This window comes from Myxocyprinus asiaticus, chromosome 28 (genome assembly GCF_019703515.2).
Source record: "Myxocyprinus asiaticus isolate MX2 ecotype Aquarium Trade chromosome 28, UBuf_Myxa_2, whole genome shotgun sequence".
NCBI lineage: Eukaryota > Metazoa > Chordata > Actinopteri > Cypriniformes > Catostomidae > Myxocyprinus > Myxocyprinus asiaticus.
Window position 1 is genome coordinate 2,191,291 of NC_059371.1, and position 23,575 is coordinate 2,214,865.

General features: G+C 37.0%; 1 protein-coding gene across 2 annotated transcripts; it reads left to right on the plus strand.

Annotated features, from left to right (window-relative positions):
* Nucleotides 1–1,480: 1,480 nt before the first annotated feature.
* On the plus strand, nucleotides 1,481–23,071 carry LOC127418937 (serine/threonine-protein kinase Sgk2-like). Of its 2 annotated transcripts, XM_051659870.1 has the most exons (13): nucleotides 1,481–1,585; nucleotides 2,257–2,319; nucleotides 2,770–2,822; nucleotides 2,983–3,040; nucleotides 3,253–3,336; nucleotides 7,385–7,516; nucleotides 13,529–13,641; nucleotides 13,728–13,764; nucleotides 16,193–16,279; nucleotides 16,357–16,452; nucleotides 16,567–16,722; nucleotides 20,424–20,513; nucleotides 20,720–23,071. In XM_051659870.1, the coding sequence occupies exons 2-13, from the start codon at nucleotides 2,302–2,304 to the stop codon at nucleotides 20,879–20,881; spliced, it is 1,086 nt and encodes a 361-aa protein (XP_051515830.1). In that variant the 5' UTR covers nucleotides 1,481–1,585; nucleotides 2,257–2,301; the 3' UTR covers nucleotides 20,882–23,071. The 2 variants fall into 2 exon arrangements, with proteins under 2 accessions (XP_051515830.1, XP_051515829.1); XM_051659869.1 differs by lacking the exon at nucleotides 1,481–1,585 and having other exon boundaries at nucleotides 2,230–2,319; nucleotides 20,484–20,513.
* The last annotated feature ends 504 nt before the right edge of the window (nucleotides 23,072–23,575 follow it).

The window sequence follows — 23,575 nt, forward strand, 5'->3', positions numbered from 1 at the left end:
AATTAACATTAACCAAGATTAATAAATGCTGTGAAGATCATTATTGTATTCACTAATGCTAACTAACAGGACCTTATTGTAAATTGTTAGCAAACCACTCACATTTTCAGGACATGGGAAAAGCTAGCTTGACCAGAAAATCTGTACAAATGAAATCCAAAGGACTTCTTTTCTTTCTTTCTGTCACAGAATGGGGTGTTTAAAGGAAAGACCCAAGAGCAGATATTAAATAAAACCGAAAACATACAAAACCAAAACTCTCTTGATGGAGAAAAGACAAAACAAACCAGATTAGAAAAAACATAACAAGTACTAAACTAACAGGGGAGACAGACAGTGTGCAAGTGCATGCACACGATGACAGGAGGGAACGATTGAAGTGAAAAAATCCAGCACAGGACAGCATACACGAGGAGATAATAAAAGGGAGAGAAATCAAACGGGTTAACAAGGGAGAGGTGAAACCATGAACAATAATGAGGATACAAGTAGTCGGGGTGTGACGCAAGACTGAGAGACACGTGGCAATACAAAAATTAAACAAAGCCACGTGCTCTCACAGACACAGCACCCGAATGATACGAGCGCATATTGCCAGAGACAATGGCAACATGTGCTCATGCCAAATGACAGATAAGATGGGACATTTGTGCGAGGGTTCGGCCACAAATAAACAGGCACCAAGAACGAAGCGGCCGAACCCCAGCACAACATGACAACACAACGGAAGTTTGTACGCACAAACCGGACGCACAAAGCGAGTGCCACGCGAAGCACGCATGAGGTCGTGAGAGACAAACACAAAACAACTGAAACGAGGGGGCCTGGGTAGCTCAGCGAGTATTGATGCTGACTACCACCACTGGAGTCGTGAGTTCGAATCCAGGGTGTGCTGAGTGACTCCAGCCAGGTTTCCTAAGCAACCAAACTGGCCCGGTTGCTAGGGAGGGTAGAGTCACGTTGGGTTAACCTCCTCGTGGTCGCTATAATGTGGTTCTCGCTCTTGGTGGGGCGCGTGGTGAGTTGTGCGTGGATGCCGCGGAGAATAGCGTGAAGTCTCCACACGCACTACGTCTCCGCGGTAATGTGCTCAACAAGCCACATGATACGATGCGAGGATTGACGGTCTCAGACGTGGAGGCAAATGAGATTCGTCCTCCGCCACCCAGATTGAGGTGAGTCACTACGCCACCACGAGGACTTAGAGCACATTGGGAATTGGGCATTCCAAACTGGGGAGAAAAAAAAAAAAACAACTGACATGAGTGCATGCAGCAAGAATGACATAAGAGCAATGCACATGTGCCAATAACCAACAAGACAAGAGAATGCATGACAGTGCCAAAAGGACAAGCCATGCACTCTCACATAGACTAGACAAGACACCAAACTCAAGTGGCTGAACTCTGACACTTTCTTTCTTTCCACACACATACACACACACACACATGGTTGATCATTCACTCGGGCCTCCGGCCAAACCAGACATGCATCTGAAACACGGGCAGAAAATTACGCACTTCAACAACACATTATCAGCAAAACAACACAAACTGTTTATTTAACACTCTCTCCAAGCAGACTGGTAAGTTACGTTCAATTTCGTAAACCATTTTGAAGAAAAAGTATGCAACACAGGTTGTTTAATTTTTATTGACTAAAGCTTATTTAGTGTAGTAGTATCTCTTATTTAATATTTCTATGTACATTTCTCAATGGCAGAATATTCTACTGCACATTTATGCTACTGACTAAGGACTCATTGTTATTAATTTAATAATCCTATGGAGAAAGTACTGTTTTGAATATAATTTGTTAATATCAATATTTGTTGATGAATATTTCATCATCTAACAAAATGTTTGGGGTGTTAATAAGCACTTAATTAACAGATCTTATAGGTATATACATTTGTTTACTTATTGATTAAATGAATAGAATTATTTACATAAAAACCAATGCCATGTTTTTTTTTTATGTATTTTCCCTCATTATGTTATGTTTAGTCAGCACTAAACACTAAACAGTAGCGATAACCTTTTGGAACATAGTGTTTATTCATAGTGCTTACTTGCAGAGAATTGCAAAGCTATATTTACTGTGTAAACTTGTTCATGCTGAGTTACCAAATGTCCTTCATGGTCCCATTGGGTGACAAACCTGAAGATCCAGTTTGTCAGTGGTACATTTACAGTCAGACCAGCATAAGAGCTCAGTGCTGGTGGACACATCAAAGCTTTACATTCGCACTTTCAGGAAAGAAACTACAGTGACTCTGCACGCAAAACGCAACAGAACAAAATGGCACATTATAATCAAGTAAGTCGTTTTTAAGTTCTTCATATTGCTCTTAATTACATCCTGAGGTTGTAGATAGCTCAGCCTTTTGTTTTGGTTCATATCAGAGTCAAAAATTCACTTTAAACTGATTTTCAAGGAATTTTTTTTTATACCTTAATTAGGGCATATTTCTCCATTTTCTTTCAATTTCTTAAAGCTGATTTAAGTTTTTTTTTTTTTTTCAAAACCACTTCATATTAGATACACAGTGTCTACAAAGGCACTAAACTGATACATATATAACTTATAACTCATATTCAAGAATATTCAATTATGAAATATCACATTAGATAACGAAGAAGAAACAGAGGAAATCATGAAAATAATATATATGCTGCATTTTTTATTTTTTTATTTGTCCCTTTTGGTTGCATTCTGGCCCTGAGGCCTGGGGAATTTTTGTCTAACATATGTAAATATCCCCTCTAGCCATTAGCGTCTTCATCAGGAGAAGTCAATCTGGGAGCGTCTGTCAACCCTCAGTAAGATATACCACAGTTTATTAGTAATTTGTCCTTACAAAAAGAAACAGGGACAAAATGTCCTGTAAACGTTCATATCTGTATGAACACACAATGAAGGATTTATGTACATAGATAATGATTATGATGCAGTCATTATGATATACTATTGTGCTTTCAGTGCCAAACCCACTGACTTTGACTTCATGGCTGTTATTGGTAAAGGAACATTTGGGAAGGTGAGTCGCGTCTGATTCCACTGTCTGATTAAGAACGCACCTTAGGACTTCATAAATGATTAACACTTTAACAGGAAGTCTAGTAAGGTTACCTTGATGAAAACATAAATGACTTATAAATTAACCAGCAAAAAAAATAAAAAATAAATACAGAATTGCTTTTTATCCCAAAAAGGAGCAACACACATTCTGAGATTTCATTTCGATTGCAGGTGCTCTTAGCGAAACTCAAAGCCGATGGAAAATTCTATGCAGTAAAAGTTTTGCAAAAAAAAGTTATACTGAAGAAAAAGGAGGTTGGTATTTATTTGTTTTTCTAACATGCCTTCTAGCTATTTTGTTTTTAATACAAGCAGCCTTTGAGAGACTATTACACAGCTCTGATAGTGATATAATCTAATCTCATTTTACTGTCCTTTGTACCATAACAATCTGCAATTCGCACATTGTTTTTGGACAATATGTTTTTTCGCATAAATTAAATTTGCAGCTTGGATGGAAATGTAGCTGGTGTTAGATAGATTGATAGTTCACCCAAATATGAAAATTACTCATGTTGTTCCAAGCCCATTTGACTTTCTTACTTCTATGGAACAAAAAATATGTTAGTCCGAATGTTAGGGACTGACAGCCTCAGTCATCATTCTTTTTTGCATATAAAGAAAGAGAATGTTGACATTCAGTCTAACATCTCCTTTTGTTTTTCACGAAAGAAAGTCACATGGGTGCAACATGAGTAAATGCATGAGTGGGTGGGTAAGTAATCTGTGTATCATTCGTTCTTTTCATATTCAATTAAGAATTCAAAATCGGAAAAACAACTTATTTCATTAATCGTTTACAAAACCAATATTAAAAAATAAATAACGATAACTTGTTTTTCATACTTTTGATTTTATGCTCAAATTAAAAATAGGAAATTAGAAAAATGGCCACGGGACACTGTTCGTTTTTGATCATTTGATTCCATCGAAAAATAAACTAAAAGAGGTGAAAAATGAATTTTCATATGTGGGTGGCCCTGAAATGGCCCCTTCTTCTTATTGGTCAACCTGCACTGTCACCTGTTCTTCCTCAAGGATGTGAGACAAAATAAGAGTTCACTGCTGATAAATTGTTCAGATTAATTTGTCAGTTAATATTACCGAAATAACGAAAATAACCATAAATCCACAAGACTATAGAAGCATAGACCTACACTGTAAAGAACTAGGCTTACGTTCGTGAGAGCGAGCGAGCACTAACTGGGCACTTGTTTGTGAGCAACTTCCTCATCAACAGAAGTTCATGAATGCTTGTCTCTCAAAAGCTTGACCAATGAATTTAAAATCAGCATTTACACATAGCCTTCAGACTTGTCAGATAATAAAAGGCACACATTACTGCCACATAGTATTCTATAGCACAGTATAATAGGCTACCCATATTCCCATTTAAAAATAGGGTATGGTCAGAATGATATGAGCTGGCTCTTCAAATCAAAGTCCTATCCACTGATATGTAAATACTTACTGTCTTATATAAAATATATATACAGGTATATCTTCCAATGCATCATTTGTAATTTACTGTTGTAGCTGTTATAATTCACTGCCATGAATGCACCTTATAACTTTCATCTGTGCCCCGAATTGTATATACTTTTTGCACTTCATCATGCATTAAACACTGAAGCTTATTAGCATAGCATAACATTTATTTATATTATTATGTGCTATTTAGATCCATTTCCTCCTTGATTTTGATATCTAGAAGGTAATGGATTTTTAGGCTGACAGACAGCAGCAGACGTGGGAGGCAGCGGCGCCAAGGGAAGTTTTGCGCCGTTATAGCCACTCGTAGAAAATTACCCTAATGAAATTGCAGTGAGCGATTCTTTCATTACACTACATACATACACATACACATATACACACACAGACACACACATACATACATACACACATACACATACAGTGGCATGCAAAGTTTGGGCACCCCTGATCAAAATTTATGTTGCTGTGAATAGTTAAGTGAGTAGAAGATGAATTGATCTCCAAAAGGTATAAAGTTAAAGATGAAACATTCTTTTCAACATTTTAAGCAAGATTAGTGTATTATTTTTGTTTTGCACAATTTTAGAGTGAAAAAAAGGAAAGGAGCACCATGCAAAAGTTTGGGCACCCCAAGAGATTTTAGCTCTCAGATAACTTTTACCAAGGTCTCAGACCTTAATTAGCTTGTTAGGGCTATGGCTTGTTCACAGTCATCGTTTGGAAAGGCCAGGTGATGCAAATGTCAAAGCTTTACAAATACTCTGACTCCTCAAAACTTGTCCCAAAAATCAGCAGCCATGGGCTCCTCTAAGCAGCTGCCTAGCACTCTGAAAATTAAAATAATTGATGCCCACAAAGCAGGAGAAGGCTATAAGAAGATAGCAAAGCATTTCCAGGTAGCCGTTTCCTCAGTTCGTAATGTAATTAAGAAATGGTAGTTAACAGGAATGGTGGAGGTCAAGTTGAGGTCTGGAAGACCAAGAAAACTTTCAGAGAGAACTACTCATTGGATTGCTAGAAAGGCAAATCAAAACCAGTTTGACTCCAATAGACCTTAAGGAAGATTTAGCAGACTCTGGAGTAGTGGTGCACTATACAAATATTACCTTCATGGAAGAGTCATGAGAAGAGAGCCTTTCCAGCATCCTCACCACAAAATGCAGCATCAGAAGTTTGCAAATGAACATCTAAACAAGCCTGAAACACTCTGGAAACAAGTCCTGTGGACTGATGAAGTTAAAATTTAACTTTTTGGCCACAATGAGCAAAGGTATGCTTGGAGAAAAAAGGGTGCAGAATTTCATGAAAAGAACACCTCTCCATCTATTAAGCACAGGGGTGGATCGATCATGCTTTAGGCTTGTGTTGCAGCTAGCGGCATGGGGAGCATTTCACTGGTAGAAGGAAGAATGTATTTAATTAAATACCAGCAAATTCTGGAAGCAAACATCACACCATCTATAAAAAATCTGAAGATGAAAACAGGATTGCTCCTACTACAGTATAACGATCCTAAACACACCTCAAAATCCACAATGGACTACCTCAAGAGGTGCAATGGCCCTCACAGTCCCCCGACCTAAACATCGAAAATCTGTGGATAGACCTCAAAAGAGGAGTGCATGCAAGACGGCCCAAGAATCACAGAACTAGAAGCCGTTTGCAAGGAAGAATGGGTGAAAATCCCCCAAACAAGAACTGAAAGACTCTTAGCTGGCCACAAAAATAATTTACAAGCTGTGATACTTGCCAAAGGGGGTGTTAATAAATACTGACCATGCAGGGTGCCCAAACATTTGCTTCGGGCCCTTTTCCTTTTTTGTTTTTTTGAAACTGTAAAAGATGGAAATAAAAAAGTAAAATTGCTTAAAATATTAAAGAAATGTGTCATCTTTAACTTTATGCCTTTTGGAAATCAGGCCATCTTTTGCTCGCTTAGCTATTCACAGCAACAGAAATTTTGATCAGGGGTGCCCAAACATTTGCATGCGTACGTAGTGCAAACTTCATACAAATCTGTTATATACAGTGCAAGGGAATGTAATGGCGATGAGGTTGGATGTGCTGGATAAATATAAAAAGACTAGACTGTGAATTGCACATAATTATTGCTCAATGGGGCAGTTTTAACTATTCATGAGATGGAGAGCCTGAGGGAAAAAACTGTTCCTGTGCCTGACGGTTCTGATGCTCAGAGCTCTGAAGCGTCGGCCAGAAGATCATCTTAGCAATTTAACAGCAGTGAACGGTTATTCTGTCTCACGGCACTGAGGAAGAACAGACGAATCCGAAGAAAGGGGAGTTTCAGGGCCACCCACATGTGTGAATTCATTTATCACTTCTTTCAGTTTCTTTTTAGATGGAAAATCAAATGATCAAAACGTGTCCCATGGCCATTTTTTCAATTTCCTATTTTTAACTGGAGTATAAAATTGAACATACGAAAAACAAGTCATTATTTATTTTTTAATATTGGTTTTGTAAATGATTAATGAAATAAGTTGTTTTTCTGATTTTGGATCCTTAATTGTAAGGATTGTAAGTGCTGACAGAATTTTGATTTTTAATTACTGGAAGTGACTCACATGCCACTTTTGTTGTATTATCATAACTATTTGGATAATTTTCATTACTATTCCTTTGGCTAAGCAAGTAGCACAGATAAGAGCTCTATTGAGTGTATCATTGCATCTTGAAACTGTTCCAAACTGTAGTATTTTCATTGGTTCTTATGTTCTGGCCTGGATGGTGTCAGCTCATGTGTGTATTTTCTTGTTTACCTCCATCAATGCTGCCTTGTTTCCATCAGCAAAAGAACATAATGGCGGAGAGGAACGTGCTGCTCAAGAGCTTGAAACACCCTTTTCTAGTCGGGTTGCACTACTCATTTCAGACCCCTGAAAAACTCTATTTTGTGCTGGATTATGTCAATGGTGGAGAGGTATGAGACATTTACAGTATGGGACACATCATCACTTAGGAATACAACAGTTACTAACTTCAATGTAAGTGCAAGAATTTTAGTGCCAAATCCTGCCCCGCTTAAAGGAATATTCCAGGTTCAATACAAGTTAAGCTTAATCGACAGCATTTGTGGCATAATGTTGATTACCACAAAAATTTATTTTGACTCATCCCTCCTTTTCTTTAAAAAAATCAAAAATCGAGGTTACAGTGAGACACTTACAATGGAAGTGAATGGGGCCAAATTTTGGAGGGTACACAGAAATGTGAAGCTTATAATTTTATAAAAGCACTTACAGTTGAAGTCAGAAGTTTACATACACTTAGGTTGATCTCATTAAAACTCTTTTTTTTTTTTTTTTAACCACTCCGCAGATTTCATATTAGCAAACTATAGTTTTGGCAAGTTGTTTTTAGTATATCTACTTTGTGCATGACATGAGTAATTCTTCCAACAAATGTTTACAGATAGATTGTTTCACTTTTAATTGACTATATCACAATTCCAGTGGGTCAGAAGTTTACATACACTAAGTTAACTGTGCCTTTAAGCAGCTTGGAAAACTCCAGAAAATTAACCAATTAGGAGGTGTACCTGTGGATGTATTTTAAGGCCTACCTTCAAACTCAGTGCCTCTTTGCTTGACATCATGGGAAAATCAAAAGAAATCAGCTAAGAACTCAGAAAAACAATTGTGGACCTCCACAAGTCTGGTTCATCCTTGGGAGCAATTTCCAAATGCCAGAAGGTACCACATTCATCTGTACAAACAATAGTATGCAAGTATAAACACCATGGGATGACACAGCCATCATACCGCTCAGGAAGGAGACACATTCTGTCGCCTAGAGATGAACGTAGTTTGGTGCGAAAAGTGCAAATAAATCCCAGAACAACAGCAAAGGACCTTGTGAAGATGCTGGAGGAAACAGGGAGACAAGTATCTATATCCACAGTAAAATTAGTCCTATATCAACATAACCTGAAAGGCTGCTCAGCAAGGAAGAAGCCTCTGCTCCAAAACTGCCATAAAAAAGCCAGACTACAGTTTGCAAGTGCACCTGGAGACATAAATCTTCCTTTTTGGAGAAATGTCCTCTGGTCTGATGAAACAGAAATCAAACTGGCAAGGAGGCCTAAAAACCTGACTCAGTTACACCAGTTCTATCTGGTGGAATGGGCAAAAATTCCAGCAACTTAATGTGAGAAGCTTGTGGACCCAAGTTAAACAATTTAAAGGCAATGCTACCAAATACTAAGAAAGTGTATGTAAACTTCTGACCCACTGGGAATGTGATGAAAGAAATAAAAGCTGAAATAAATCATTCTCTCTTCTATTATTCTGACATTTCACATTCTTAAAATAAAGTAGTGATTCTCTGACCTAAGACAGGGAATGTTTTCTACGATTAAATGTCAGGAATTGTGAAAAACTGAGTTTAAATGTATTTGGCTAAGGTGTATGTAAACTTCTGACTCCAACTGTACATACATTTTTATGTTAAAACTCCTGTATTATTTTACCTGTAAAGTTGTTTAAACTGCCGTTTTTACAGTCATTTTAGGGTTTTAGGGTTTGTTGACATTACATTGTCATGGTAATGAAGTTGTACATTTGGCTATAACTTTACACAGAAAAGGTTAGTAAATGATTTTATCACACTTAAATCATGTTTACACGCATATTGTTTACCTCTTGTGGCTATAGATACAGTCGGCAAGGAGGCCCCGCCCACTCGTTGGGGAAAGCAAAGCGCTGTTTTCATAGTTACTCATACGTTCCTTTGAGGAAAAAGGGGAGAAATATCCATTAGATTTGGCTGTTTTAACAACGAAAAACATGACGAAAAGCTGTTGTGTAGTTTTTTGCATGGCAAACAATGCCAAAAAACCCGAAACTGATTATTTTTATTGCCGGGCAATTGACAGAAATATAGCCCAAAGAAGTGCAAAAAACTACACAACAGTTTTTCTTCATATTTTTCATTGTTAATATAGCCAAATATTTCGGATATTTCTCCCCTTTTTCCTCACAGGAATGTACGAGTTACTATGGTAACAAGGCTTCGCTTTCCCCCACGCTAAACCACGCCCTCAGGTATGACGCGTTGCCGACTGTCTCTATATATTTGAAACAGTGAGTATTTTAACATTCAAAATTTGTCCCCATTGACTTCCACTGTAAGTGCCTCACTGTAAGATTTGTGCTTTTTTTAAAGAAAAGGAGGGACGTGCCAAAGTTGTCACATTCACTGTTTTTTTGTATTGACTTTTATGTTGAAATTCTTGTTTAGTTCCCATGTTTCTGTTTCCTGTTAGTTTGTAGTCCTTTTGTAGTTTCATATTATGATTGGTTTTCTCCGATTGTTTCCACATGTGCTCCAGTTCCTTGTTTGCCCCTGTGTATTTAAGCCCTTGTTTTCCCTGTTTCCTTTGTCAGTCTTCACATATATTGTCATGTTCTGTACCTGGTTCCCTGTGTTTTGTTTTCATTTTATTCTGAGTTACCGTGTTCATCTTTCATTTACATTAAAAGATGCGTTTAGATCCTCATTTCTCGTCTGCTTCGTTACAAAAGTAAATTTTTGTGATAATCAACATTATGACACAAATGCTGTTGATTGACCTTAACTTGTATTGAACCCGGAATATTCCTTACAGGCCAAAGTATACTTCGGTTATCTGCATTGCTGATCAGACTGTAGTGGGTTTTCTCGACATGCTAACAGTCCTTGTCTGATCGCATCGTTGGCGCATGTGCCTGCCATTGACTGTACTGAAAGAGTATCACAAAGCAGTCGTAATGGGCATGTTAAAAGAGTTCGTATTCGATTGCGGTCAAAAGAGTATACTTTGAAAGGCAACATGGTTGACTGTGCACGATCCAATCCGGAACGTACAAAAATGAAGTATTCCCGGGCCTTTAGACCTGAAACGAGTCCATTGGCTGACAACGTTTCATAAAAACTTTTAATTTGTATTATTTTAGGCTTAGATAGATTTAGAACAGAACAGTGTTAGATAGTTGTGACACTACTTTTAGTTAACTACTAACTTAACTACATTTCTCAGCAGTACGACAGTAGTTCAGCTTTTTCACAGTACTGTAGCTTTTCCAGTGATCAGTCCCACCAGGATTTCGCGGCACTTTTTCCTGATGATTGCGGCCCAAAATGACTGAATCTGCTGTGGCTTTTCTCAAATATTGCGATGGAATTTGCGACGTTTTTGTGTGTGTGTGTGTGTGTGTGTTTTTTTTTTTTTGCAGTGAAAACTCACAAATTGTATACCTGTGTAATTTGTGTCAGTGACGGTGTAAATGCAATTACATGTAAATATTTTAGTGTATAATAACTGAATATGCAGTTACTAAGCTAAAAAAAAAAATAAATACACACAAAAATACAAGGTAAAATATTTAGGTGAAACATGTGATTTGGCTAATGGAAGACCCTTAATTATTTTTATATTAAAATTTCTGCAGACAATGCAAGAAAACCTTTCTAAGATTAAAATAGACCTACAATAAATCTGTAAACTAAAAACAAATGACGATTCAATAATTAGGCCTGCTGCAATTATAACATTGTCTGATAAAGAAATCTGATATATGTCTTATAAGAACATATAAAATTATAGGTTATATATTTGAGCATTTATGTACATATTCAAATTCCACAAGTAGTAGATGTTACACATATGAAAATGGCAATATTTTGAAATATATAATATGTTGCATATACAGTATATACATATATGTGACCTTTTTATATCAGTGAAAACCAATGAACATATACAGTATTTCATATAATGTTTCCCATAAATTGCAATTTATCAGATTCGTACTGTAATAAGAATTTCATATTCTAATCACATTTTACTATTCAACTAAGGGAATTTTAAGTGAATATAGAAATGCCATTAATGCCGGGTTCTTGTGTCTCATTCTGCACTCAGAGTGAATTTCAAACGCCAGCTGTGATGTACGTGTGCTGTCTGTGTTCCTGCCAAAGTTTAGACAAGGATTTTCACAGTGAACACAAAACATTCCAGTTTCACTTTAATTTAACATTCGTGTGACTGCAAATGTTCTTGGTCATTACGAGAAGGATACAGATGCAGGCATTACTCCAAAAAGGGGCGGGAGCTCCAAACCACCAGCAAAGATATAGGGAGCCCCTAACCCTTTCCCTAACCCTAACCGTGAGTGCAAGTGACACCTTTTGGAGTAACCCCGTCCTCTTTTGGAGGTCTCTGGCCTGCAGCTATATCTACTTGGCTGTTGCAGGTTTATACATACAGGGTTAATGACATGTCACTACATCACAGAGAAGGAATTGAGGAGGAGACGCTTACTCTGTTACTATGGAGATGATAGAACGGCAGCTTTGTGCACTTTGCGACTGCTTCAGGCTTTTCAAGCACTTGCTTGGTCGCTGTCAAACATGGAGGAAAGCGGTGGGAATACCTCAGATATACGTTTTATGCGAAACATTTGCGAAAATTACATAAAATTGCAAGCCACTGCAAATAATGCGAGATTGGTTGAATTTGCAAGAATTGTTGCGATCGCGAAATCCTGGAGGCACTAAGTAATGAGCTACATTTTCCAGCGAGCAGCGTTGTAGCTTCACAAATTACTGCATTTATCATGTTGTATTGTGAACGCAGCAATGAAGTCGAGGGAGTAATCAAACACAAATCATTTAACCAAATCTTAAGTGAATCGGTTCTTTCAGACAGTTCATTCAAATGAACTGATTAAAATAAACGATCCCCTTATATTTAGTGAGTTGGTTTCTTCCAGACAATTCATGTAAATTAACTAGTTCACAAATGATTCACTGATTCAACTGAGCACTGCACAGCCTTAAAGGGACTTTAGTGAAATAAGTGAATTATTTAGTGTACTGCTGCTGTATTTTGATTCAGTTATTTAAAGTAGGCTGTTTTCTAGATTTATTAGTGTATATTAGTGTTTAAAATATTATATAGGTATACATTTATTAGTTCATTTCAATGTTGTTGACCTATTTGTTTAATGTCACCCTAATTAATTATACAGTATAACTATCAGGTAATATTATTGAATTCTGCAATCAAACTTCACAGACTGTTAAATATCGAAAAATATTTTCAACTTTAAATAGCTTCAGTGTAGTTAGCTACTTCTGTTAGTAGCTTGTAATGTAGCTAACTACTTTTTTAAAAGAGTAGTTTAACTGTAGTTTATCTTCTTAAAGTTATGAGTAGCTTGCAGCTGGAGAAGTGACAGTTTCATAGTAGCTTCACTGACACTAAAACAGAAAGATTCTACATGTAATAGCCAATGTAATATCCAGACAAAGTAGACTACATGGCCAAAAGTATGTGGACACCCCCTTTTAATGAACAGGTTTGGCTATTCCAGTAATTCCAGTAAAAACTAATCTAAAGGCTACTGAATACAATGCCATTGGTATTGTGTGTTTCCAATTTTGCGGCTGCTGTTTGTGGATGCCCATTTCTGTTCCAGCACATCAATGCCCCTGTGCACAAAGCGAGATCCATAAAGAACTGATTTACTGAGACTGGTGTGGAAGAACTTCTGTAGCCAGAAATTCCTGGAATACCCAGACCTATACATTTGAAGGGGGTGTCCACATATTCATGGTCATGAAGCCTAGACCGGAACAGGGTCACAGAGACACTGTCACGCGGGAACATAAAAAGGGCCTCCTCAAACTGCCGCCAAAAACGTAAAAACTTGGAAGCACAGAACTCTCTAGAATATCATTGTATGGTGTAGCATTAAAATTAGTCTGCACATGAATTACTGGAATAGCTAAACATATTAACTAAAAGGGGGGTGCCCATATTACTTTGGCCATGTAGTGCATATTAGAGTTTATATTTTATTGTTTTTGTCACAATCCACTAGTGTGGCAATATAAATAATATTTATTGTTAGTAGTTGGTCTTAGATGTCCTCTGTTTTCTCTTCTCCAGCTGTTTTATCACCTGCAAAGAGAGCGCTGTTTCTCAGAGCCAAGGGCTCGCTTCTACACAGCTGAGGTGGCCAGTGCCATCGGTTACCTGCACTCTCTCAATATAGTTTACAGGTCAGTAACTGGGATCGCTTTCCACTCTATAATCTCATTTACCATTGGCCTAACCTCACTTTTCATATCCTTATGTTGCCATACAGAGACCTCAAACCAGAAAACATTCTATTAGACTCCCAGGTAAGACACTTATTTAAGACTCATACATCCATGTCTTCAACAGAGTGCAACAGTCTGGTTCCGGAAGTAAAAATCCCATTCATTTTCTCGATAGGCAAATGGATCGCTAATGATAAATTTAACCCTAATCTTCTGTTGGGGTCTTTTTTTTTTTCTTTTTTTTTTTTTTTTTACCCCTTTTGATCTTTGCTTTTTTAAAAAACATGGTTCCCTTCATCTCAGTTGGATGAGGTTTGGTGACTTTTCCTAAATGTACTATCTTTACACACACAACAAAAACTGGGCTGGATTCTGTTGGTGTAGTGGTGTGAAGAAACATAAAAATAAATAACACTAACGGTGTTTGGGGTCAAATTTGACCTCCTATTGGAAATTAATGGATGACATGATAAAACATTTTATTTAATTTTTTCAAATAAAATCAATAAATCAGCCACTATGCAGAACATACGTACACACACAAAAATGAAAGGGTGATACTATAACACATCCACAATGCGGAACTCACATGCTCACACACACACACACACACGAGAGAGAGAGAGAGAGAGAGAAATGAAAGCATGAGACGAATACACATCCACAATGAAGAACACGCACACACACACACACAGTAATGAATAGGTGAGACTATAACAGATAGCATTTTTTCATATAGAATTTGTCAAATAAAATCAGCTGCAAATGCAAAATACACACAGAAATGAAGGGTTGGGAACATAACACATCCACAATAAAGAACACACACACACACCCACACAACCACACACACACAGAGAAATGAAAGCATGAGACCAATACACATCCACAATGAAGAACACACACATATACACACACAAATGTAACTAAAATCTTACTCTATGGCTTGTCTTTTTAACACCATTGTCAGGAACATAATGTGGCATCATTGCAAAAAATGACACTTCAAAACACCTAAACTTTGCTCAACTTTGACAAAAAGTAATGATTTTTTAATGTCTTTGACAATGTCTAAACATATATCTTAATGCATAACTAGTCATAAGATCTGAAAACAAAAATCAGTTTGCTACAATCGTGCAAATGAGTTGACCTGCAGACATCTGCTGGTTATATGTTGTAATTTCATGTCTAAAGTTTTTTTCTTCTCTCCAACAGATGGCAGTAATCTGCCCCCAATGCATGACAATATGTCCGTGAATAAAATTGTGACATGTAGGCTGAATCCGAAAATGACAGCTGTTTTGAATCAATGACTTTCTTGTGGAAACTGGTCTCCAAACAGCTTGAAAAGTTCAGAATTGCATACTACCATACTACTCATACTATTTCTGCCATAGACACATATGGCAGAAGTAGTAATAGTAGTATGCCATTCCGAACTCAGCCCACCTTATTTTCATCCTGCCATATACAGCCTCCGCAGGCAGCATTTTCCTGGTTTCGGACGCAGCCATAGTTAGTGTAAAAGTGAATTTAACATAACATTTTCTTATTTTATATTAAAATGAATGGTGTTGTTTATTAATTTATTATGGTAAAAAATACCATAAATCTCCCAAAAACTTTACAACTTTAAAGTTTTGAAATAATTGAAGTTAGTGATATAACATTGTTTAAAAAAATGTCATGAGCTGGTACAAATTACACTCTTAGTGGGTGGGGATCAAAATTGACCTCTAACACCCAGAATGTAAACCCTTAACGAACAGAATACAAGAGTTAAACATTTAAAGACATTAACGTAAACATTTAAAGATAGACCTACCGTGAGCTCAGAGGTTGTTAATTGATGGTATATGCTCCTTTTGATGTCATCAGTCGATGTTGCTTCAAATTCTTTAAAAAAAAAAATCGTGATTAGTAGTGGAATTTGTGCTTAATAACTACACTTCCCATGATCCTGAAGGAAACAATCCACCAATCAGAGAATCGCAGCAAACAAAACCACGCCAAACGAGCCCAGTAGCGACTGACAACTTGCATGAAGCACTGTGAATTAGTTGCTCTCCCTACAGTTTCAAACTACTGAAATGTATGTGTTCATCTGAATATTTGCATTAAACTTAAAAAGTATTGCTTCTATACTTCTAATCAACAACTTTCAATCAATAGTTTTGTACATTTCCATCATTTTAATTTAGATTAACGTCATTGACAATGTTTCATGGGATTGTAGTTCATTCCCTCATTAAAGACGGTAAGTACATAGTCTTGTACCTTTGTCTTTTTGTCCTATTTTCAAAAACTTGACTTCAAATAAAATTTGTAATGTTGTGATTCACCTCGGAGCTGGATGGTTTGGTTTATGGCTTACAACAATTTTTCGATGTACTTCATGAAATCGCTATGGAAAAAATGAACAGGAAAAATACTTTCGGAACAAAGATGGCTGAAACAAACAAACATTTTAATATCGTAAATCACTTGTTTTTTTTATCTGTTTCAGGGTCACGTGGTGCTAACCGATTTTGGTTTGTGTAAAGAAGGTGTTGAACCAGAAGGAACCACCACAACTTTTTGCGGCACTCCAGAGGTAAAAATCAAGAAGCATTAAGAGTTTTATCCACTTCATCTTCACATAAGTTATGCGATATTCTCTCTCTCTCTCAGTATCTAGCACCTGAGGTTTTACGTAAAGAGCCCTATGACCGCACGGTGGACTGGTGGTGTCTTGGTGCTGTGCTCTACGAGATGCTGTACAGCTTAGTAAGTTATCATCACTGATTGACTCACAGACATTGGATATATTTTATTCGCTTACCCCCAAAGTCTCTGATGTTAATGAGATATAATTGAACTTTGGATGACTGTGGTAAACAGCCTCCGTTCTACAGCAGAGATGTATCGGAGATGTATGATGGCATCTTGCATAAACCTCTCCACCTGCCACCTGGAAAATCTGAGGCCGTATGCCACTTGCTCTACGGACTCCTGCACAAAGACCAGCATCGGCGAATAGGAGCTATCGCTGATTTAGTAAGCAACCAATTTGGTGATGAAAGCACTGGTGGAGTTTGTGGCTTTAATAAAGTCTATATGATAAAGCAGGGGTTTTCAACCTTACAGGACACACGTCCCCACATGTTTGTCTAATTTGAGCTCGCCCCAACCCACACACATACACCTCAACCAAAAATCCTAAGAAATGCGTGATAACACACATTATTATAAAACATTACATTTATATTTTACACTATAATATAAAACCTCCGCTTGCCATATCCATTGGTTGAGTACCTCGGGTCAAACTGACACAGATAGTTGTAAATCCTCCTGTCAATACACATGAGCAGTACTTGTTTTTCATATGAGCATTTCAAACAAGGCTTCACAGTGTGGATTGGCTGGTCATATTACTTTTGCGTTTTTTTTTCAACCCTGCCTCCCCTTATGAACAACCATGGGAGTTGTAGTAAAACCATAGTAACCACAAAATTAAACATGGTTACTACAGTCATGGTTACTACAATATTACTATAGTAAACCCATGGTGAATACTGTCACATCTACACTGGACTCCCCCACTCATTCCACACTCCGTTCTCTCTCCCTGGAATACTAATCACTCACACCTGTCACGCAATCACATTCCCTCTATAAATACTCAGTTTAGAAATACTTGATGTTATACAAATGAGAAGCGGAAAATGCCGGCTGCCAGCCGATGAGTCAGCCTTTGAGAGGAAAGCAGTTATGTCTGTTATTAGAGCTTCAAAATCTGATGATAATACTTACGTTTCTGCTGGATTCAGTTCTTAAATCACATTATTATGTTTAATTCAGATTTAAAAAAGACTTAACAAAAGAAGACAGCATGCATTTATTGTGACAATACTGTGGGAGTAAAAAAGTACTATAAATCAACACAGTCTTTATACTTCGGCCATTTGGAAATAAAGTTTGCATCATTCTAACTTTAATCAAGTATATAGTGCATTCAGAAAGTATTCAGATCCCTTCATTTTTTTCACATTTTGTTATGTTGCAGCCTTATGCTAAAATGCTTTAAATAATTTTTTCACATCAATTTACACAACATACCCCATAATGACAAAGAAAAAAACAGGTTTTTGTTATATTTTCAAAACTTTTAAAAAAGAAAAACTGAAATATCACACTGACATAATATTCAGACCCTATGCTATGACACTTGAAATTTAGCTCTGATGCATCCCATTTCTCTGGATCATCTTTGAGATGTTTCTACACTTTGACTGAGGACCACCCGTGGCAAATTCAATTGATTGGACATGATTTGGAAAGGCACACACATGTCTATATAAGGTCTCACAGCAGTAAATGCATATCAGAGCAAAAACCAAGCCATGAGGTCAAAGGAACTGCCTGCAGAATTCAGAGACAGGATTGTGTCGAGGCACAGATCTGGGGAAGGCTACAAAAAGTTTTTGGCTGCATTGAAGGTTCCCAAGAGCACAGTGGCCTCCATAATTCTTATATGGAAGAAGTTTGGAACAACCAGGACTCTTTCTAGAGCTGGCCGCCGGCTAAACTGAGCAATTGGGGGAGAAGGGCCTTGGTACCAGAGGTGATCAAGAACCCGATGGTCACTCTGGTTGAGCTCCAGAGAACGTGTAGAGAAACTTGCAGGAGGACAACCATCACTGCAACACTCCACCGATCTGGGCTTTATGGCAGAGTGGCCAGACGGAAGCCTCTGCTCAGTGCAAGACCCATGAAAACCTGCTTGGAATTTGCAGAAAAGCACCTAAAGGACTCTCAGACTGTGAGAAACAAGATACTCTGGTCTGATGAAAGGAAGCTTGAACTGTTTGGCATCAATTCTAAGCATCATGTCTGGAGGAAACCAGGCACCACTCATCACTGGCGCAATACCATCCCAACGGTGAAGCATGGTGGTGGTAGCATCATGCAGTGAGGGTGTTTTTCAGTGGCAGGGACTGGGGGACTGGTCAGGGTTGAAGGAAAGCTGAACGCAGCAAAATACAGAGATATCCTCAATGAAAACCTGGTCCAGAGTGCTCAGGACCTCAGACTGGGCCGAAGGTCCACCTTCCAACAGGACAATGACCCTAAGCACACAGCTAAGAAAACGCAAGAGTGGCTTAGGGACATCTCTGTGAATGTCCTTGAGTGGCCCAGCCAGAGCTCGGACTTCTCAATTGAACATCTCTGGAGAGACCTGAAATGTCCACCGACGGTCCCCATCCAACCTGACAGAGCTTGAATGGCAGAGCAGAAGAATGGCAGAAAATCCCCAAATCCAGGTGTGTAAAACTTGTCGCATCATACCCAAAATGTCTTGAGGCTCTAATCACTGCCAACGATGCTTCAACTAAGTACTGAGTTAAGGGTCTGAATACTTATGTCAGTGTGATATTTCAGTTTTTTCTTTTAAATAAATTATGAAAAATCTGGCTTTTGCTTTGTCATTATGGGGTATGGAGTGTAGATTGATGTGAAAAAAATAAATAATTTAAAGCATTTTAGCATAAGGCTGCAACATAACAAAATGTGAAAAAAAAATGAAGGGGTCTGAATACTTTATGAATGCACTGTACTAGTAAGAATGTAATTGCAGATTAAACATCTTTAATGAGATTATTTTACTAGTAACAATTCAATAAGAGAGCTCTCTAATTAAAAATGAATGAGAGTCAATGGAAACATATGACACTCTAATTGGAATTATTACTAGTGAATTCTTATTCAGTAAGAGAGCTCTGTAATTGAAATTATTACTAGTAAAAATGCATTTCTGAAAATATTTAATGGGAACATTAAAAGATAATTTGGCCTTCCATAACATACTACTCTTACTATTTCTGCCATAGACTGATTTTTGCAAAAGCAGTAAGATTGGGTAGAATGCTATTTTGACACTGTCCCATGCCCTTAAGTGTTAACTCTCTAGCATTTTGAGCAGCTTTGAGTGGATTTCTTTCACCCCAGTGAACACGTAAGTTTACGGTTTCGGTCTGGGTTTCTTCCGCAGAAAAACCAGTCAGTCATCTTGTTTATTTGTCAAGTCAGTCGGTTGAACAGTTTTACCATCTCTGTTGTTGTTTTTTCTGCAAATCACTGGCCCATTTTATTATTTGTTTTCGACTTGCCTTAATGTGATAATTTAACTCTGCTGTAGCCAGCACTGCTGATTGCCCCCTCTACCCTGATAGCACAGGTACATCTCCAGATGTCTATTTGATGTGTGTTTACATCTGGAAGACATATTTTTTAGGTTGTTTGCTCATCTGCAATACATCAAAAAATAAGTTTATGTTTCCTCCAGGATGTCAATAAGACATTCAACAGATGTCTTTGAGATGTTTATGATTTGAATGTTTGTAAATCTGATCTTTTTAAGATGTTTAGCGGATTTTAATAAGATAATGATCCTTTCCAGATGAAAAGATGTAAAACAGACCTCTCAGAGATGTACATGTGCTATCTGGTTAGTGGGTAACTAAAGAATTGAAACTGAAAATACAGGTTCACAGCAGTTTTTAATCTTTTTCCTCTACTCGAGTGTATGCTTGAACACTTTAACCACCCTACAGGTTGAAAACCCCTGTGATAAAGGACAATGGTGTTATTAAAAAGGCAATTCAGTTGATTCAAGTCAGCCAAGTCTTTGTCATTGTGAAATTGTTTATCAGTTCAAGTGTTTTTGTTAACGTGTCAACTGGTGTGACTTGCAGCTGGAGATTAAAAATCATGTGTTCTTTGCCCCCATAAACTGGGACGACCTCTACCACAAGCGAATCACTCCTCCATATAACCCCAATGTGGTAAGTTCTTATAAAACCTGTCTGTTCTAGACCAAAAGTTTCAGCCCTTTGGTCCATAATGTTTACAAACTGTGACAGAGGTTATTAATATGACTTATTTCTGAACTATGTTACTTTATTATTTATGGATTCAGTTAAACTCTGTTCCATCTGGCAATGTAGCTATTGGCGAGTTGTGAAACAAGACTTGTGACTTATTTCTTCAGAGAGGCCCTGCAGACCTTCAGCACATTGACCCAGAGTTTACCCGAGAGATGGTGCCCAACTCTGTGGGCCGTACACCCGAACCCACCCCCAGCCTGGCCACCAGCAGCTCCAACGCCTTCACTGGCTTCTCCTACATCTCTGGAGAAGATGGCTTTCTCTGAGGCATGTTCTCTCACGTCAGTATGACCTTCAAGCATCGATCATATACCCTTTCTGGACATTGGAAAAACATTCAAATGTTTTTGAGTTTATTACCCTTTTTTACCATGACTTCATGTTAATCAGGGTTTTAAAGAAAAAAATAATATATACAAAGTTGGAATTGTTATTGTAGGATGATGACTTGTTGATTTTATGCTCATTGTGCATGAATGATAAAACAGAATTTCGTCAGTATGCACAATTTTCATTGTGCAACATTGAAGGACACTGCAGCAAGTTGCAAAATCTGTAAAAAAATTTGATTTCTCATATTGCTTGTCTAAGTGTGGATCTGTGTTTCTTATCTAAATTTCATTATGCTCTTTATCTGATTTCTGAAACAACTTTGGATGTGATTTTTGGAGAAAATCCAAAACATTGTTGTATGTGCAAAAACATCCTGTACAAAGCTTCTGCTATAAAAAGCATATTTTGTAAAACGATGCAAATCTATATTATGAATAATCCATAAACAGGGTTGGGGGAGTAACGGAATACATGTAACGGGATTACGTATTTAAAATACAAAATATAAGTAAGTGTATTCCACTACAGTTACAATTTAAATCATTGGTATTTAGAATACAGTTACATTCAAAAAGTATTTTGATTACTGAAGAGATTACTTTGCATTTTATTGTTATTTGTTTCATTTAATATTTAGTCCTTTCAGATGGAAAACATTTATACATATAAATGATGCGATCCAAAGTGCATTTGAACAGCAGTGAAACACTTTCTTATGATGTGTTACATTCATACGAGCAGACAGAGAAGTAAGTTTGAAGTAAGTTTGGAGCAGAAGAAATAGAAATAAACCTTGTGTAAATTGTCAGCTTTAAGCTAAGCTAAAATGCTATTTCTAGCCATTTTACATGACATGTTACCAGACACGATCATATTTTTTATCAAGAAAATTCATGTTAGATCATAATTTCTTTTTTTCTAGTAAGACCTTTGATATTAGGACAAAAATCATATTCTTGATAATAATTTTTGTATTGTTTTCCTGTAAAAATATAAATTTGATTGATCTTGTTTTAGAAACAACACTGCATAAGATATTTAGGTTTTTCAGAGAATGTATTTTTAACGTGTATTTTGTCTTACTGTACTGGCAGAGTTTTTATAGTCAAAACAAATGAAAAAAATCTACCAGTGCTGAAGAAGAAATCCAAAGTATTTAGAATACGTTACAGATCTTGAGTACTCTAACGGAATACGTTACAAATTACATTTTACAGCATGTATTCTGTAATCTGTAGTGGAATACATTTAAAAAATAACCCTCCCAACCCTGTCCATAAATGTGAATCTCATAAAACCGCTTTACTAAATCTATGTATTATTTGTCAAATGGAGGATGAACACGGAAAACTTTGGTCGGTCTTAGGGCTTTGAACACCAAACACAAATTTGCTAAAGCACAGGAAGCTTTTGACAACCGACTTTAAATGCTGACATAACTTGAGGAAAAAATCCTGAACCAGCATTGAGGATGTGTATTTCATTTGCATCAAATGCCTTAAAAACTGATTTTTTTTCTTTTTCTCTTAACATGTAATTGACATTGCTGCATCACTGCTTTGCATCCCCTTTAAAAAAAACCCTCTCTGATCTTACATGGTTGTCTTTATAATGTATTCCATATTGCTGCATTTTTTTTGCCTTTGCATTTAATCTTACGCAAGTTCTCTTATATTTCTAATCTAATAAATATTGTGGCATCTTTGCCTTTGTATCACCTTTTTTAATAAACAAATTGACGGATCTTGTTTTTTTTTTTTATATTATTCATTTGCCATGCATACTGTACACACTACTTTTGTCAAGTACATTTGTTTAAAATGTACAATAAAATGTATAATACTATTGCTGTGGCTTGCAGTGCACTCTGTATATATGTCTTTGTATCAAAGTGTCTTTGTATAACAAAAATGTGGGGTTTGTTCCACAAAATTATGCAATCATTTTTTCTGTGCTGTCATTTACAGTCATTGACAGCAGTTAAGTTTTAAAGTATTTAATAATGGGTCAGTCAGAAGATGGGTTTTGTTGGTTGGGTTTTTTGGTTTATTGTATGCATTTTATAGACTTTTAGATTGTTTAAATGTTGTTATGTTTAATTTAGTAACATTCAGGGTTTTGAGCAAATGTAAATACTTTATTGGTTATGGGGGTTTTGCTAATAAAATTTTACAATGAATGCATAAACTGCAGCTATAAACTCGTATCTAAACAACATGCAGTTTCAGCAATTTAGTGTTGTTTAGATACAGCACAGCTCCTAAAAAAGATGTGCTGTGCATTAATTTTTCTCAATGGTATTCCGCTTTGCCCAGCTCAGGACACAGCCTCAAATTGTTTACTATGTTAGTAATACTGTATAGCTCATCTACTGCCAACTATGACACTCCCAAATTAATACTTTATGAAACACACACACACACACACACACACACACACACACACACACACACACACACACACACACACACACAATAAATGCAGACATATGTACAACTGAAATATGAAATATTTTGCCATTTGATTACCTTGACCTGTTCTGTATGGCGCTATTATCATCCATCCCTCCCCGTTGTTTGGGCTTCTAACAGGTGTAGAGACTTTTCTTATTGACACACAGACATCAA

Bases quoted from the DNA above. Each gene is read 5' to 3' on its own strand.
- LOC127418937 (XM_051659870.1), top strand. The intron at 3,041-3,252 runs GTGAGTCGCGTC...TTTCGATTGCAG, and splicing joins GTAAAGGAACATTTGGGAAG to GTGCTCTTAGCGAAACTCAA. The intron at 7,517-13,528 runs GTATGAGACATT...TCTCTTCTCCAG, and splicing joins ATTATGTCAATGGTGGAGAG to CTGTTTTATCACCTGCAAAG.